The 16,345-nt window shown below is 36.5% G+C and overlaps 1 protein-coding gene across 1 annotated transcript; it reads left to right on the top strand.

Moving 5' to 3' along the window:
* The first annotated feature begins 4,704 nt into the window (after positions 1–4,704).
* LOC140165894 (protein adenylyltransferase FICD-like) lies at positions 4,705–15,869 on the top strand. The gene is made up of 2 exons (XM_072189239.1): positions 4,705–5,067; positions 14,254–15,869. Exons 1-2 carry the CDS (start codon positions 4,797–4,799, stop codon positions 15,327–15,329), a joined length of 1,347 nt encoding a protein of 448 aa, XP_072045340.1. The 5' UTR covers positions 4,705–4,796; the 3' UTR covers positions 15,330–15,869.
* Positions 15,870–16,345: the final 476 nt, after the last annotated feature.

Genomic DNA, 16,345 nt, shown 5'->3' with positions numbered 1-16,345 from the left:
TTTGGATCTGCTCCAGTTCTTTGAGCCTCAAACTCGGACAATTGTAGCTCTTTAAGGGATCTGGAATGAGCGTTTTGACAGTATTTTTGTGGGACATGAGAGCACATCAGACATATCGAATTGCATTCTGAATACGAAGAATGTCTTTCTTATATCAAATAATTTTCATTTTTGAAATTCACGATATAATACAAATTTTATGACAAATTATTAAAATTTGATATTTTTCACATTTTGATATATAACAGTTCTCAAAGTAAATTTTATAAATCTAATGATATATTTTGGTTTGCGCCATGAGGCATATCATACATACACTACTAAGTTGTATGACAGGAGCCTTCTTAATGCGGTCTAATACTTGAGAGTAAATGAGGATTTTGAAGATGAAAAGAGGATTGCAATATTTCGGCAGCAAAATTACATCATTGCATGCCATTTTTGCATAAATAGCTCCAAGATATTACGGAGGCTTGATGGGGCAATGCACATCCTGAATATTCATGATCTGTATCTTAATCACAGGCTAGGGTTTTTTTACTTGTTTTTGGTTTTTTATAACGGTGTTATTTTTTTATTCAATAACAAGTTTTCTTCTTTTTTGTCCAACTTGATGATCCTTTTCTGCATAAAATAAATAAAATCAGACACATCAAATTGCATTCTGAATACAAGGAATATCCTTCTGATATCAAATAATTTTGATTATTTGAAAGTCGCGATATAATACAAATTTTATGGCAAATTATTAAAAGTTGATATGCTTGATATTTAACAGTCCTTGAAGTAAACTTTATATGATATACTTAAAGTGTATGTAGCTGGGAGGAAAAGCCGACGATCAATTGAAAATTTTGACCTTTCATATTGAAGATACGGTTTTTTCCCAAAAGACCTTTTTTTTTTGGTGTTTTGGGAAAAAAATCCATATCTTCAATAAGAAAGGTCAAAATTTTCAATTGATCGCCGGCTTTTCATCCCACCTATATAACACTTTAAGTATAAATCATCAGATTTATAAGGTTTACTTCGGGTACTGTTAAATATCAAAAATATCAATTTTTAATCATTTCCCATAAAATGTGTATTACATTGCGAATTTCAAAAAATCAAAATTATGTGATATCAGAAGGACATTCTTCGTATTCAGAATGTAATTCGATATGTCTGATGTACTCTAATGTCCCACAATAAATACTGTCCAAACGTTCATACCCCAGCTCAAATTTAGAAATAATTTAGAAATTTTTAGCTCAACAGCCTATAATTTGGCCCTAATTTCAGTTCTTCAAGCCCCTATTTTGCCCGAAAATCAGTTCTTAGTTCCCAAAGTTCGGCGCTCTGCGCCGCACACCTCTACCAAAATTTAAGTTGAGTGCCCGCTGTATATTGTGACCTAGCTCAACTAACATTTGCTCATTTTGAATTTGTTTTTCAATGAAGTCATTTGATAAGTAAATAATATCTGGATCAAAAAATAGCACATCACTTAAATCATTTAAAGTCACCCATAAATGCAAACACTTGAATTTTCGTTTTGCAATGAAATAATTTGATTTTCAATATCATCGAACATTTATTGAAGAGTAACTAGATTTTTCTGGTGGACTGTAAACTACTCCTAGCACTGCTTCCTGACCAAAAAGCTTTTCATTGATACGAAACCACAGACAGAAATCATTCTCTGTATCCATACAATTTTTACATTGGAAATAATCTGAGATTGACTTTCTTTCAAGAATTATTAGTATGTGCTCTTGCACGCAGCACCGGGCGTGTGACCAATCACTGAAGGACAAATAACACAATACAGCCTTTTTAAAATTGATTTGCAATTAAAAGTATTAACTCCAAAATACTAGCTCCTAATTTATTCAAATATTCATAAAAATAGAAACTCAATTCTATACTGCCAAATAAGTTGTACCTGTTTTCTTATTTTCTTGTAGCTGAAATTACAAAATATTTTTATAATGGTTTAGGGAATTTCTACCCCAAGAACTGTTTCTATAATTTCTCAGGGTGATGACATGACATTTACAACGGGCGCAGATCCTTCCACTTTGTTTCAACACATTAAAGGCAATCCTGATCTTTTCTGTGCACGACGTATTTTTGTATCGCTGCGATTTTACGGTTTTTAATACTCCTGAAAATAAAATTGGGCCGTATAAATCAGTTTCAGAAAAACATTGTTTGTTTTGGGTCATTTAAGCCTGGCGGCATTTAGGCCTGTTTTCATATAAACTGCCAAAGGTATAGGCCTAGGCCTATTTGAATTGTCCGAGTGGATCATCATAACGGATACCGCCCCCGGATACCGCCGCGGTCCGCCTGTATACCGTATAGGACGAATAGGCCTATAGGCTATGGTCATCAGCTGATTTCAGATACTTTGATAATGTTATAGGCCTAATTAGGATATTTGACATATTTCAGATAAATTTGATATTCTGGCTAATAGGGTAAATTGGGGTAAATGGAACGGTGGGGTAAATGGAACGCTGAGAATACAATTCCCTCAATCAAGAATAAAATTGGGCAACATCATACCGAGTGTTCCATTTACCCCAACGCCATACGTTCCGCTTTTGTTCCATAGGCCTACCCCAAACGTGGGTTTACTCGGTATTTGAGTGGAAGAAAATCTCAAATGTTGACACTGACCATGAAGTGGTGCTACGGTTCAGTGAACATTACTAATTTAAGGGTACTGATTCCTAAATATTTGAATGTTGTGCTGAGAGTTGTCATACAATATTGGCAATATGTTTGTTATCTACAATAACATAAATGTTTTTAACAATAAAATAACAGATTTTAATGATGAAATTATGCAAATTAATATGCTAATTAGCTAATTAATTAGTTTGGTGTTCCATTTACCCCACAACAGATCCACTTGGGGTAAATGGAACACGGTTGACTGACTTCAAATATATATAACATGTTAATATTTTTTACTAATTGGTTTAATTATTATGAAATTATATACTACAAATAACTAATTCATGGTAGATTAGGCCTCCTATTGATTTTTTAAAAATCTGAAAACCATTTTTTCTGTTATGTACCGAGAGAAAGTGTATTATTACGTGGTATTTTACCATGTTTATATAAGAAACATGAAAACAAAATTATTTTTGTTATTCTTTTGTTTAGTCACAAAAAATATGTTAAATAAAATATTCTGATGTCTTTTCAATGTAAATATAGCAATGAATGTAGGCTCCTTGCAAGTAATGCCCCTTGTTCCAATTAGGCTACCCATCCCACTGTTCCATTTACCCCAATTTGTTGGGGTAACTGGAACACCATGACCATGTATGTATTTGGACCGGGTACAAGAAACAAAGCATAAAATGGGAGTTTATCTGTTAAAACAAGTTGTAAAAACATATTATCTACTTATTGAAACAAACAAAAATCATATATGGATACCCTCCTGACCACAGAAAGTGATTTATTGCTTAAGCGTTCCATTTACCCCAATTTACCCTATGCATGGATATTCGGACAATTTGTATGTAGGCCTATAAATGCGGATAATTTGGATATGGCTAATTTGGATATCATATTTCAGATAGGTAAATTAAGAGTTCAGATTATTTGGATATTTTTGATCATTTGTATTATGGTTAAGTTTGGATATTTAATTTGGATGTTGAAGCTATATGATATTTTCGTAGGCCTACTTATAGGATAATTTTGATATTTTATCTGTAGGCCGATAACATTAGTATTTCGTGATCCTAGCATCCTCTTTTTATGACATTTTTTCAGTAGATATCCACGAAAAAACCTTATTCACACTAATTTCAGTTGATTCCGATTTTGCGTTTGTTCGTCTCAGGGCCTATGCATGATTATGTGTAGCCTAATACACTCAGTGCTCCATAGAGTAGACAATGTGTTGTAATTTCGTTCTGGTATATACACCGAATTAGTCTATTTAACAATTTATTGTATTTAATATCGATGGGTATACATGTATACTACACCAGAACGAAATTCAAATTTCACGACTCGATACGGTATCTTTGCTATTAAACTTAATCTGCAAGAAATGTTTTGTACATAAACATTATTTACCCATTTTTTGAGAAAAGTGGGGGATGGTGCTGTGGAAAATGCCCTTTTAATCGGAGTCAGATAGGGCCTATGCCTAGGCCTATTATGATCATGATTTAAATGGCTAATTTGAATAGGATATTTTAGATAATCTGGTTATTTTGTTATTAAGGCTATAATGGAGTATGTTTCAGATAGTTTGATTTAGGATAATTTGGATATTTTAGATAGGCCTAGACCTAGTTGGATACTCAGATATTTTAGATAGGCCTGTGAGTAAATATCGGATGAATTAATAGATTTTTTAGATATTTTGGATATTATTATTAGCCTATGTCTAAAAACTCTAATTTGGATATTTCAGACATTTGGATATTTTAGATAGTAATTATTATCATTGATTATGGCTCAAGGGTACCGTCCCCGTGTCATGAGAACCAAATTAATATTAATTTTAATTGCTGATATAGGCCCAGTGGTTTTTTTGTTCGCTAGTGGTGTGATCACCGCGCGACCGAGCACCACTATCAGCAATTAAAATAATACTGAAAATCAACACTGCGCCTTTAATCAATTATCCAGTAACCTCGCCCTTGGTAAAAGTCACCGGGAAAACGTCAACAAACGTGTAGGTGTATTCGGCAATGGAGAAATTTGACAGCCCGTTTGACAGCTGTGTTTTATTGAAATTTCCCAATAATCGGGGACATATCAAGAGGTAAAAAATGTTGACCAAGGCTTCCGTCCTGTTTTTTATATTCGGCGGAATAGTTACTGCCTGCTTTTTCACAACTGTGTCCAGAATTTGGCCGGTTTTGTTGGATGGCCCGTTACGTAGGTTGTCACTTCCGGGAATCGATTCATTAAAAAAGCTTGACATTGGGTTAGTGAATGGACCGTATGGTAAAGTACGGGAAATAACAGGCAGAGACGCTAGGTATGGAATGAATGATTGGCCGGTTACAGTGACCGCTGATAACTCATTCCTAAGACCAGGTAAGCTCAAGTAACAGTCAATGATTCTGAATGAACATGCATGCATGCATGCCCTGACTGAGTAAGTAAGGATAAACTCTGTGTCTGAAACATCGAAAATGTCGCATTTCTCAGTCCCGGTGATGATACTATAACCGCATCGCTGTTTTCATACATGAATATGCGATATGCATATCTCTTGATTTCAACCAATCCGATCCACCGATTGTGACCACGTGGTCGGTTTCATGAATATTTAATAAGCAGCTTGATACTGACGTCATATCTGAGGTGACCAGGAGGCAGGAGATACCATTTTGGTCAACTGAACTCGACTTGTGCGTTCTTTTGGTTGACATAAATCGAACAAAATTTTCAATAACGGGTCAATAGTAGGATTTCAATTTTTTATTAATGAAGTTACTTGTACCGTACGTAGTTAATTTGTAGTTCCAGTAACTGTAACTCGTCGTACCTAGCTAGAGTTACAGTTCACTCTATTATTATCTTTTCCACAAATAAGAAACATCACAATCATTTTGGGCTCTAAGTAGGTATGCTAGGTGAATTCAAATTTGCCATCAAACTGCATCATTTTATATATCAAATCAAAGCCCCTTGAGTAAACAAAGCCATACATACATACATACATACATACATACATACATACATACATAAAGGTGATTTAAAGGGGGGTAACCCTATTGGTTTTGGATATGGATTGTCTTTAAAATTACATAATAATATCAAATATCGCCTCCTTTATGCTGCTTTGTGAAAAAACGAGAGCATTTTCAGCGTAAATGTGAATAAATAGCCAAATTTGCAATCAAATACCTTGGTATACGTGAATTGCATTCTGGGCAGGCAATGACGAATGCTGACATGCTGTACAATGCCCGGCCCGTATTGAACGGAAAATGTTTTTTTTTTTTTTACCGTTTCAGAAAAAAAGGAAACAAAATATATTTCCCCTTGCAATATGTACATTTCAAATGAATATAAAAATAGTTTGGGTAAAATGGAGAGGAAAAACCCTTCCGAGACCGGGTTTTGAACCGGTACCTCTCGGTAAAAAACAAACGCTTAGTCAATTGAGCTATTTAGCACACCACGCTTACCGTTGCCGTTTTCATAACTATATACGGCGCACCGCCTTGCGGTGACTGATATTTCGCTCATAATTCCCTCCCAGAATTCCAAAGTATTTACCATTGTTTACAAACTGGTATACCTGTAAAACCGCTGTGATTCATGATTTCTCCGAAATACATCGACTTGGAGCGTCAAATTTCAGGATAGTAATGAGAAAAATAGTATCTATTATGTGATACCAAAACCTCATCAACAATGAAAAAAATCGGGGATGATGCTGTCGATCGGGTTACGGACCTTTAAGGCGCTTATGCAAAAAATTGATCTAAACGCACAAAACTACATTACCAACAACAAACAATAACCAGCCAGTGGAAAACAAGAAAAGTCAATGTAAAGACAAAATGAAAAATACTAAAAATTGTACAAGTGAGTTTTCAGCAGCTTTTTGAATTGTGTGAGAGAAGAAGCTTCCCGTGCGTTCCGTGGCAGGCTGTTCCAGATGGACGGTCCAGCAGCTGTAAATGACTTATCACCACAGGTTAACTTGCACATGGGAATGTTTAGGAGAGTTCTGTCCAGGGCAGATCTTGTAACAGGGCCACTGGACGGTGTTGGCTTAAGACTAATTGAATCGATGAGGTATCTCGGAGCAGAGTCAGTCAGGCACTTATAAATCAGAAGACAGAGTTTGAATTGGATGCGGTTGCTAATCGGAAGCCAATGAAGATTGTTCATGAGAGGTTTTGGATCAGTACGTCTAGGGACGGAGAAAATTAGCTTGGATGCTTTGTGTTGAAGGGATTGAAGGCGGCGAAGATCTTGAGACTTGAGTCCATAGAGAAGGCTGTTACCATAGTCCAAACGCTGAAAGTATAAGGGCCCGGACAACATGATGTTTAGTGTCCGTATCCAAATGATGCTGTATTCTTCTGATGTTGCGAAGCTGGAGGTTGACAGAGGAAACGATGGAGTTCACCTGTTTTGTCATAGACATATGACTGTCAAAAATCACCCCGAGGTTACGCACATTTGGAGATGGTTTTATAATGCTTTGGCCAACTTTGAGTTCAAGATTCGGAAGCTTTTGAAGGCGATAATGGGATCCAGCAATGAAAAATTCTGTTTTGTCACTGTTCAGTTTGAGTTTATTTATATTCATCCAGTTTTGCAGTTCGTGGATACAGGCTTCAAGAGTTTGTAACGCCTTCTCAGCAGCGCCGGGATGTTAGGACAAAAGGAAACATACAATTGAGTATCGTCTGCATATATATGAAATGAGACATTATGTTTACGAATTCTGTCCCCCACTGGCAAGGTATAAATAACAAACATCATTGGCCCAATCACAGAACCCTGTGGAACACCAAATACAAGAGGGCTTGAATTGGAAACACAACCATCAATAAATACACGACTACTTCTACAATTAAGATATGTACGAACCCATTGCAATACATGTACATTACCAGACAAACCAATTCTATCCTGTAAACGTTTGAGCATGATACCATGGTCGATGGTATCGAATGCCGCGGCGCAGACAGATCTAAAAGTGCAAGAAGGACAACTTCCCTCTGTCTCACGGCATTCAACACATCACTTTTCACCTTTAAGAGAGCGGTTTCAGTACTTGTGTTGGCTTTGTAAGCCGATTGATAGATTTCACCTAAATTACAGTCATTGATATGATTTGTTATTTGCTGAGTTACAACCTTTTCAATGAGTTTGGATATAAAAGACACATTTGATACCGGCCTGTAATTTTTAAGTTCATCATGATCAAGAGAAGATTTCTTAATGATAGGAGATATAACAGCTTTGCCAAGAGGTACCGGGAAAATACCAGATGAGAGAGACACATTAATGATATGAGTAATTGATGGAATAAAACGCTCAATGTGGTCTTTCATCAACCAAGTAGGGATTGGATCAAGGATACAAGTACTGGTGGAGGAAGCATTGACAAGTTTGCAAACATCTTCCTCAGAGACCAACATGAAATCACTGAACACATGTTCAGTGCGGTAGTCAACAAATTGAGATTGGGTACCAGGATGCAAATCAAGACATTCTCTGATCGTGGTGACCTTATCATTGAAGAAAGTGGCAAACTGGTTGCACAAACTCACAGTGGAATCTGAGGAAGGGAGGATACGCGTATTTTGGTTCAGAAGGGTTTTTACATTCTGAAACATACCCTTGACATCGCTATTGGCAAATTTGTTTTGATAGAATTTAGCTTTCTCAGAATCAATAAGATTATTAACAGTATTCTTTTGATCAAGATAAGCTCGCTTATCCTCATTAGATCCGGTCTTGCGCCATTTACGTTCTAACTTTCTACGCACTTGCCTTTCTTCTTTGATAGTACTATTATACCATGGAAAGCGGGTTCTTACCGTGCGCATTTTAACAACCTCTGGGGCGTGGTGATCAAGAATATCCCGGACCTTGCTATCAAATAAGATAACCAAGTTGTCAATAGGATCATTAACAGCCATTGTCAGTAAGAATGGGACCGAAATGGGACTTTGTGATTCAAGTGCGTCATGGATTTTCTTTAAAAAAAATAAGATGATACATCATCAGTCCAAGAAACTACCCCCAAAATTTTAGCTTCCTCGCTCATTTCGTTTGTCCGAAAAAAATTATTGAAATTTTGGCCCCATAAACATCGTTAAATGGTTTACCAATTAGTAGCCACTAGAAAATTGTGCGCCAACGTTGGCCCAGTGAAAAGAAAACAGTTTTGAATCCTTCTATGGGTATCATTACAATGATGCAAAAAAATTGTTGGGTTACCATTAGCGCATCGTAATAATCAAGTTTAAAATATTAGTGAAAAGCGCCCTCGTGCTGTTTTCTGTGGCTTTAAACTCATTGCGCCATTAAGCACCCACGAAAAAAGCAAGTTGAAATGCATAAACTAATTATTTAGAATCAAATGCAAATGCAAAATTGATGGGTGCTCGTTGGCAAGAAGAAAATGGAGGTCAAAGGTCAAATTTTCAAATTTTGAGCCATTTTCACGCCTCATTAATTTTATGCGCCAAGGTCGAAGAACAGAAAAATTTGTGTTCAGTGGTAAACATACTGTAACTCTACTAAAAGAAGCAGTAAAAAGCTTGGGTCCTGTTGGTTTAGTATTTTTTATGATTTTCTAAATATCATCTTAAAGCAAGTAAACAGTAAATAATATGCCATGCCGTACTATGTGCGAACTTTAAGTATCCTCCACTAGATATGCCAACAAGTACCCATAGTGTTTTAACTTCAGTTAGTTTATTCAAGTGCTGTTGCTTGCATTTCTGTGGAAATAAGTGTGGGCTCATGTTGGCGCAAGGATATTTTAAGGGTCAAAGGTCAATTCAAAATCACAAAATGCTACTTTTATGTTAGTTTGTGTGACCAATATGCAATCTTCGAGTGTCCATTTCTCGATGCGCCAACAAGTACCCATGGTGTTATAACTTCATTTAGTTTATCCAAGTGCTATTACTTGTGTATCTGTAGGAATATGTTTGGGCTCATGTTGGCACAATGATATTTTGAGGGTCAAAGGTCAATACAAAAAACTCAAAATATGACAAAGTGCATTCTTTGAGTGTTGGTAATTTCAATGCCAACAAGATCCCATAATTTTTTCACTACCTATGCCAACTCGATTTATTCAATTTCTTCATAAAAAGCCTTGAAGTTGGGATAATATTGGCATTATATGAATAATTAAAGAGCCCAATATTACAAGTATGAGACCAACTTCTGCATTTTTATTTAAAATGCATAAGTTGTGCAAGCTTACATTGTATTGTATAATAAGTGAAGAACAATATTGCATTTTGACTGCAATGAATCAATATACTTATAACATGTGCAGGCTTATAATATTTTGGAGAACATTTTTGTAAACCATGAAAACTTAAAATGTGTACCTTCCACTTGGTTTGTTGTGGATGGTCAAATGATCTGAAAATGCAGGGTAAGTTTGGATTTATACACATTCTGCATTCAACAGTATTAAAGTGTTATTCTTTTATATCACCACTGTGCCATGAGCATCCATAAGACTTAACAAGCAAATATACACTCCATTTGAGGTAGATATTGGGACAATGTTTGCACATTTTCAGATTTGCACAAACTCGCAAAAGAGTTGCACTTTGTGCTTTAGGATTGACCTTTGACCCTTATAATATCCTTGCGCCAACATGAACCCAAACAAATTTCTACATAAATGCAAGTAACAGCACTTAGATAAACTTATTGAAGTAAAAACATTATGGGTACTTTTTGGCACATCTAGTAGTGGACGCTTGAAGATTGCGTATTAGTTGCAGGAACTATCAAAAAGTAGCATTTTATGGTTTTGGATTAACCTTTGACCTTAAAAATATCCTTGGGCCAACATGAACCCATATTAATTTCTACATAAATGCAAGTAACAGCACTTAGATAAACTGATTGAAGTAAAAACATTATGGGTACTTTTTGGCACATCTAGTAGTGGATGCTTGAAGATTGCATATTGGTTGCATGAACTATATAAAATAGCACTTTATGGTTTTGGATTAACCTTTGACCCCTAATATATCCTTGCGCCAACATGTGCCCAAACTAATTTCTACATAAATGCAAATAACAACACTTAAATATGGTGGATGAAGTAAAAACACCATGGGTATCTGTTGGCACGTCCTGTTGTGGATGCTTGAAGATTGATGAAACCCCTATTTGGCCTATTATATGCTATTTACTAGGCTTTATATGATATTTAGAAAATCATTAAAAATAGTGAACCAACAGGACCCAAGCTTGTTTCTGTTTCTTTAATTAGAGTTATTATTTCTTTACCACTGAACACCACTTTTAATGTTCTTTGACCTTGGCGCATGAAATTAATGAGGCGTGAAAATGGCACAAAATTGGAAAATTTGACCTTTGACCCCAATTTTCTTCTAGCGCCAGCAAGCGCCCATCAATTTCGCATTTGCAATTGCTTCTAGGTAATTAGTTTATCCATTTCAGCTTGCTTTTTATATGGGTGCTTAATGGCGCAACGAGTTTCAAGTCATAGAAATCAACACGAGGGCGCTTTTCACTAATATTTTAAACTAGTTTATTACGATCGCCAATGGTGACCCAACCATTTTTTGTGTAATTGTAATGACACCCATAGAAGGATTCAAAACTGTTTTCTATTTACTGGGTCAACGTTGGCGCACAATTTTGTAGTCGCTGCTAATTGATAAACCATTTAACGATGTTTTGGGGGCCAACTTTTCATTATTTTTTTTCGGACAAACGAAATGAGCGAGGAAGCTAAAACTTTGGGTATAGTTTCTCGGACCAATGTTGCATCATCCTATTTTTTTTAAAGAAAATCCATGACGCACTTGAATCACAAGAGTCTGAATCTTACCGACAGTGGCTGTTAAGTTCAGTAAAGTATTCCAGTTCAGTAATAAGATCACTTCTAAATTGCTCGTTATCAATGAGTTTATAATTCCTTACTCTACTGGGTTTCTTGGTTTGAGATGGCCTTTTCCGATTCAGGTAACAATGAACCATGCTATGGTCCGGCAGGAAAATGCCTTGAGAAAGACAATTGTGAACAAGATTATCTTCAGGTCTTGAAATAATCAAATCTAAAATGTTACCAGACCTGTGAGTGGGTTGGTTAACGTGTTGGTGAAACCCAGAGACCTCAAGGCATGTCAAAAATCGTCTGACATCAGATTTCCATGGTTTATTAACATGCACATTGAAATCCCGAGTAACACAACCTTATTAGGGAACAAGGCTATCTCACCCATGAAATCCTCAAACTCATTAAGAAAGGTAGATGTAAATAATCCATTCTTTTTGGAATGAGGGGGTCTGTAGATGACAATATATTGAATGCCATAAGCCGGGTCAATTACAGAAGCAGATTCAAAGGTGGTAACACTATGTTGAAGCTGAACAGTGTGCAGTTTTAAAGAACTTTTTGAGATAATTGCAATGCCACCATGATCACTTGTACCTCTGGGTACATTAACAAACGAATACCCTGGAGGGCTACATTCACCAATTACAACATTATCATTCTGATTTAACCACGTTTCTGTTATAAACATAATGTCAACATTATCACCAATAAGGCAGTCAGATACAGATGTAGTTTTATGTCTAACTGATGTGGGGTTCCATAAACGAATATTAAGACAGTCTCTTGTGTTGATGGATGTTGTGGGTCTACTTTCTGGAATCAATATGTTCTGATGTAGGCCTTGATTTGAGTTTTTGCCACCTCTATTTCCACGGTGGCGCCATCGTTTTCTCTTGTTAGTCTTTCGGGTGGTGTAGATTCATGATGATGAGTTAAACATGGCTGCTTTAAGAGATTAAGTGAGTCCAGTTTTTGACAGGTTTCAGTTGTTAGCGGGCAGTTGGTATAATTGGTAGTAGACAATCCACATAAGAAGAAAGCTGTGTATTGAAAACTTAATGTCATATTTGACTGAGATGATTTGGATGAGGGCTGATCACACAGTCACACTCCATATTGAAAATACATTGATTAGTCACTGGTAGTGGAGGATAATCACTTCCACTTGGTAGGATGATAAGTGGGTGATCAAGATGATAATAATGATCACCCCACTGGTAGTAAGTTGTAGTCAATAAGTTGTTTCCAGGCTGACTTGGTTGCAGGGTTGCCAAACCCGCGATTTGGTAGCCCAATTGGGCGACTTTTGAAGATTTTTCCCGCGACTTTTGACCATTTCCTGTCCCATAGAAACCAATGCTTAAGAAACAATTTGGGCGACTTTTCAACTTTGGCTCCCGCGACTTTCGATAGTTTCCTGCCCCATAGAAACCAATGGTAAAGAGAAAAATTGGGCGACTTTTCGATTATTTGACCCGCGATTCGGGCTGAAATCTTTTGGCAACCCTGCTTGGTTGAGTAGGCAGATCAATCAACAGGTAACTGCATGATACTCTGTATACTGTCCATGTAGGCTCATAATAATACAGAAATGTTACCCAAAACAGGCACAAAATACAGAAAAATAGCCATCTATTTCTGTCTGTCTTGCCCATAGTGATGTTCTAGAGGTAAAACACTTCCATCAGTAAAAAGTTGATAACATATCATGGCCTGAATCAGCAGTAATGACTATGGTATTAGAGAGATCTGTGAAAGCAGCCTCTCGGCGCTGCAGCAGTATCTCCTGTGCCAAAACTGAAAACCATTTTTTCATAGCACTTTCCGTAGCAAAGTTACATCTTGTCAAAGATTGACTTTCATCAAAAAGTTTCAGCTAGCAATATTCCCCAAAACGGCATTTCGGGGGTGTTTCTAGATCTTAGTCTCATTATGATAGCAGCTTTTTTTAATGGAACTGCTATTTAATAGTTTTGAGACGCATAATGGGCCGAGGGAAATCCGACTAAGGCTATTGACAATAGCCTGGTGACTGACCTCTGTGTGTGTGAGTGAGTATGGTATACACCATGAGGTCATCTGCTTTTAGACTACCTCCACAAGTGGCCTACGCTGCGCGCGCTATAGTTCGGCACATATAAAATCAGAATTTGTGTCCGTTTTTGAGCTCAATACACACGGTTCTTTCTCAATACGCAAGCTAACGACTATCATATCCTTTCAACACATATATTCAAGTGCAAGGAACCAAATCTGGTTTCTTTAGACGAAATCATTTATGGCAGATATTCATCATTTTCTACCCCGGTATCCAAAGATTTTCGTCTAAATATCAAATTGTGCATAGCACATTCACATGTATCGATCCCGGGTATTGATTTTAGTGTCTCTGCTGTGCAAAGTAATTATTAGCCAGGCGATGTCGGTGTGCATGGTAGACCTCAATCTATTGTAAGATAGAAAACAGAACATGTCAGTCCGACAAATCACTAGTATCAGTCTGAATTTTGAGGTTTAGGTTTACGGTTAGGGTCTTGCTTTTCCTCCTAAAGATCTTGCTTTTCCTCCTAAAATTTGGACTGATGGTGGTTCGGACTGACAGTGTTTCGGACTGACGGGGTGTACCCAAAAATCAGACCATGCCTATAATAAATACTTTTCATACATTTTTGTTTTTCCAGACTTCAAAAGTGACATACTTGCAGCAGAAGTTCTTGCCGCTCTCCACCAAGCCATTGAAGCCAAGATCCAAGGAAAGAAAGAAAAAGCTCATAAACTCTTCCAACATGCCTTAGCACTTGACCCTGATCATGCAGACACACTCAACGAATATGGCAGCTTCATCGAGGATGAAGACGTCGTCAAAGCAGATCATCTCTACACGTGTGCTCTTATCAACAATGCTTCTCATACGGAAGCAGTTTTAAATCTTAAAAGAACGTCCAGTATCGTGGAAGAGATTGATCAAAGAATGCTTGGTAGGATTGAGGATAAACGAGACATATTATTACGACTGCCGGAAAATAACGCTGCTTTCCAAAGAGCTCGGCAAGAGATGTATTACCTGCATATTTATCACACAACGGCGATTGAAGGAAACACGTTAAGTCTAGAACAGATGCGAAGTATAATGGAGACGGGTCTCTCTGTGCCGGGTAAAAGTATCATGGAACATAACGAGGTTATAGGTCTGAATGCAGCGTTACAGTATATCAACACAACTTTAATGAATCGCATTGGAGGAGTACGGGTAGAAGATATTTTAGAGATTCACAGGCGTGTCATCGGGTACGTCGATCCAATCGAAGCAGGTCAAGTTCGAACTACGCAAGTTTTTGTCGGTTCACACATGCCTCCTGCTCCGGGTGTAGTAATAACGCTCTTAGAGGAATTTGTCGATTGGATGAATTCTGAAGAAATGCAAAGCCTTCATCCAGTGGAGTTTGCCGCCCTCGCACATTATAAACTTGTTTATATCCATCCGTTTTTAGATGGGAACGGTAGAACTTCCAGGTTGTTGATGAACATGATACTAATGAGGGCAGGGTTCCCACCAGTTATTATAAAAGTGTCCGACAGACACGAGTACTATGAAACACTGAAAATGGCCAATAAGGGAGACATCCGTCCCTTTGTACGCTTCATTGCGCGTTGTACGGAACGCATGCTGGATGCGTACTTGTGGTTAACATCGGATGGACACTCTGTGAAAGAACTTGACGATGGTAAAAGAATCGTTGTGGATAAAGGATCATGATGATTGTTATTTTTAATGGATATTATTTCATGAAGTAATATATATTATATTTTCTCATTCATGGTTTATTTATTTTCAAATCAGGTTGATGAAGTAGAGGTATTAAGTACTTGAATGTTGCCATGTCCAAAATGTACAATGTATAATTGTATTCAGCATGAAAACAAACTTCAAAAATTCTTACAAAATTAACATAACATGTATTATAATTAGTGAAATTATATTTATCTGCAAAGTTTATTTTGTGCAATTCTAAAATTCATCATTGTCTTCTAAATCTTTTAACCTTTACATCTAAGCGGACAAGTATGTTCAGGCCTACTGTTCTACTCTTTAAAATGGAACAGTGTGTGTCTTCAGTTCTCCATAATTCAAAAAAAAAAAAATACAGTTGGTCTCAAATTCAAAGCTTGGAAAGATTTTGAAACCCAATGCAGAATGCATTGTTTTCCTCCCACCTTAAGGGAAGGGGTATGAACGTTTGGACAGTATTTATTGTGGGACATAGAGCACATCAGACATATCGAATTGCATTCTGAATACGAAGAATGTCATTCTGATATCAAATAATTTTGATTTTTGAAATTACATGAATGTAATACACATTTTATGGCAAATCATTAAAAATTGATATTTTTGATATTTAACAGTACTCAAAGTAAACTTTATAAATCTGATGATTTATTCTTAACGTGTATGTACATGTAGGTGGGATGAAAAGCCGACGATCAATTGAAAATTTTGACCTTTCGTATTGAAGATATGGATTTTTTTTCCCAAAACACCAACAAAAATAGGTCTTTTGGGGGGAAAAATCCATATATAAAAGGTCAAAATTTTCAATTGATCGTCGGCTTTTCCTCCCAGCTACATACACTTAAAGAATATATCATTAGATTTATAAAATTTATTTCGAGGACTGTTATATATATATATCAAAATTTGAAAAATATCAAATTTTAATAATTTGTCATAAAATTTGTATTATATCGTGAATTTCAAAAATGAAAATTATT

The sequence above is a fragment of the Amphiura filiformis genome, chromosome 12 (assembly GCF_039555335.1).
Source record: "Amphiura filiformis chromosome 12, Afil_fr2py, whole genome shotgun sequence".
Classification (NCBI taxonomy): domain Eukaryota; kingdom Metazoa; phylum Echinodermata; class Ophiuroidea; order Amphilepidida; family Amphiuridae; genus Amphiura; species Amphiura filiformis.
This window is presented reverse-complemented; position numbering and strand designations above follow the sequence as displayed.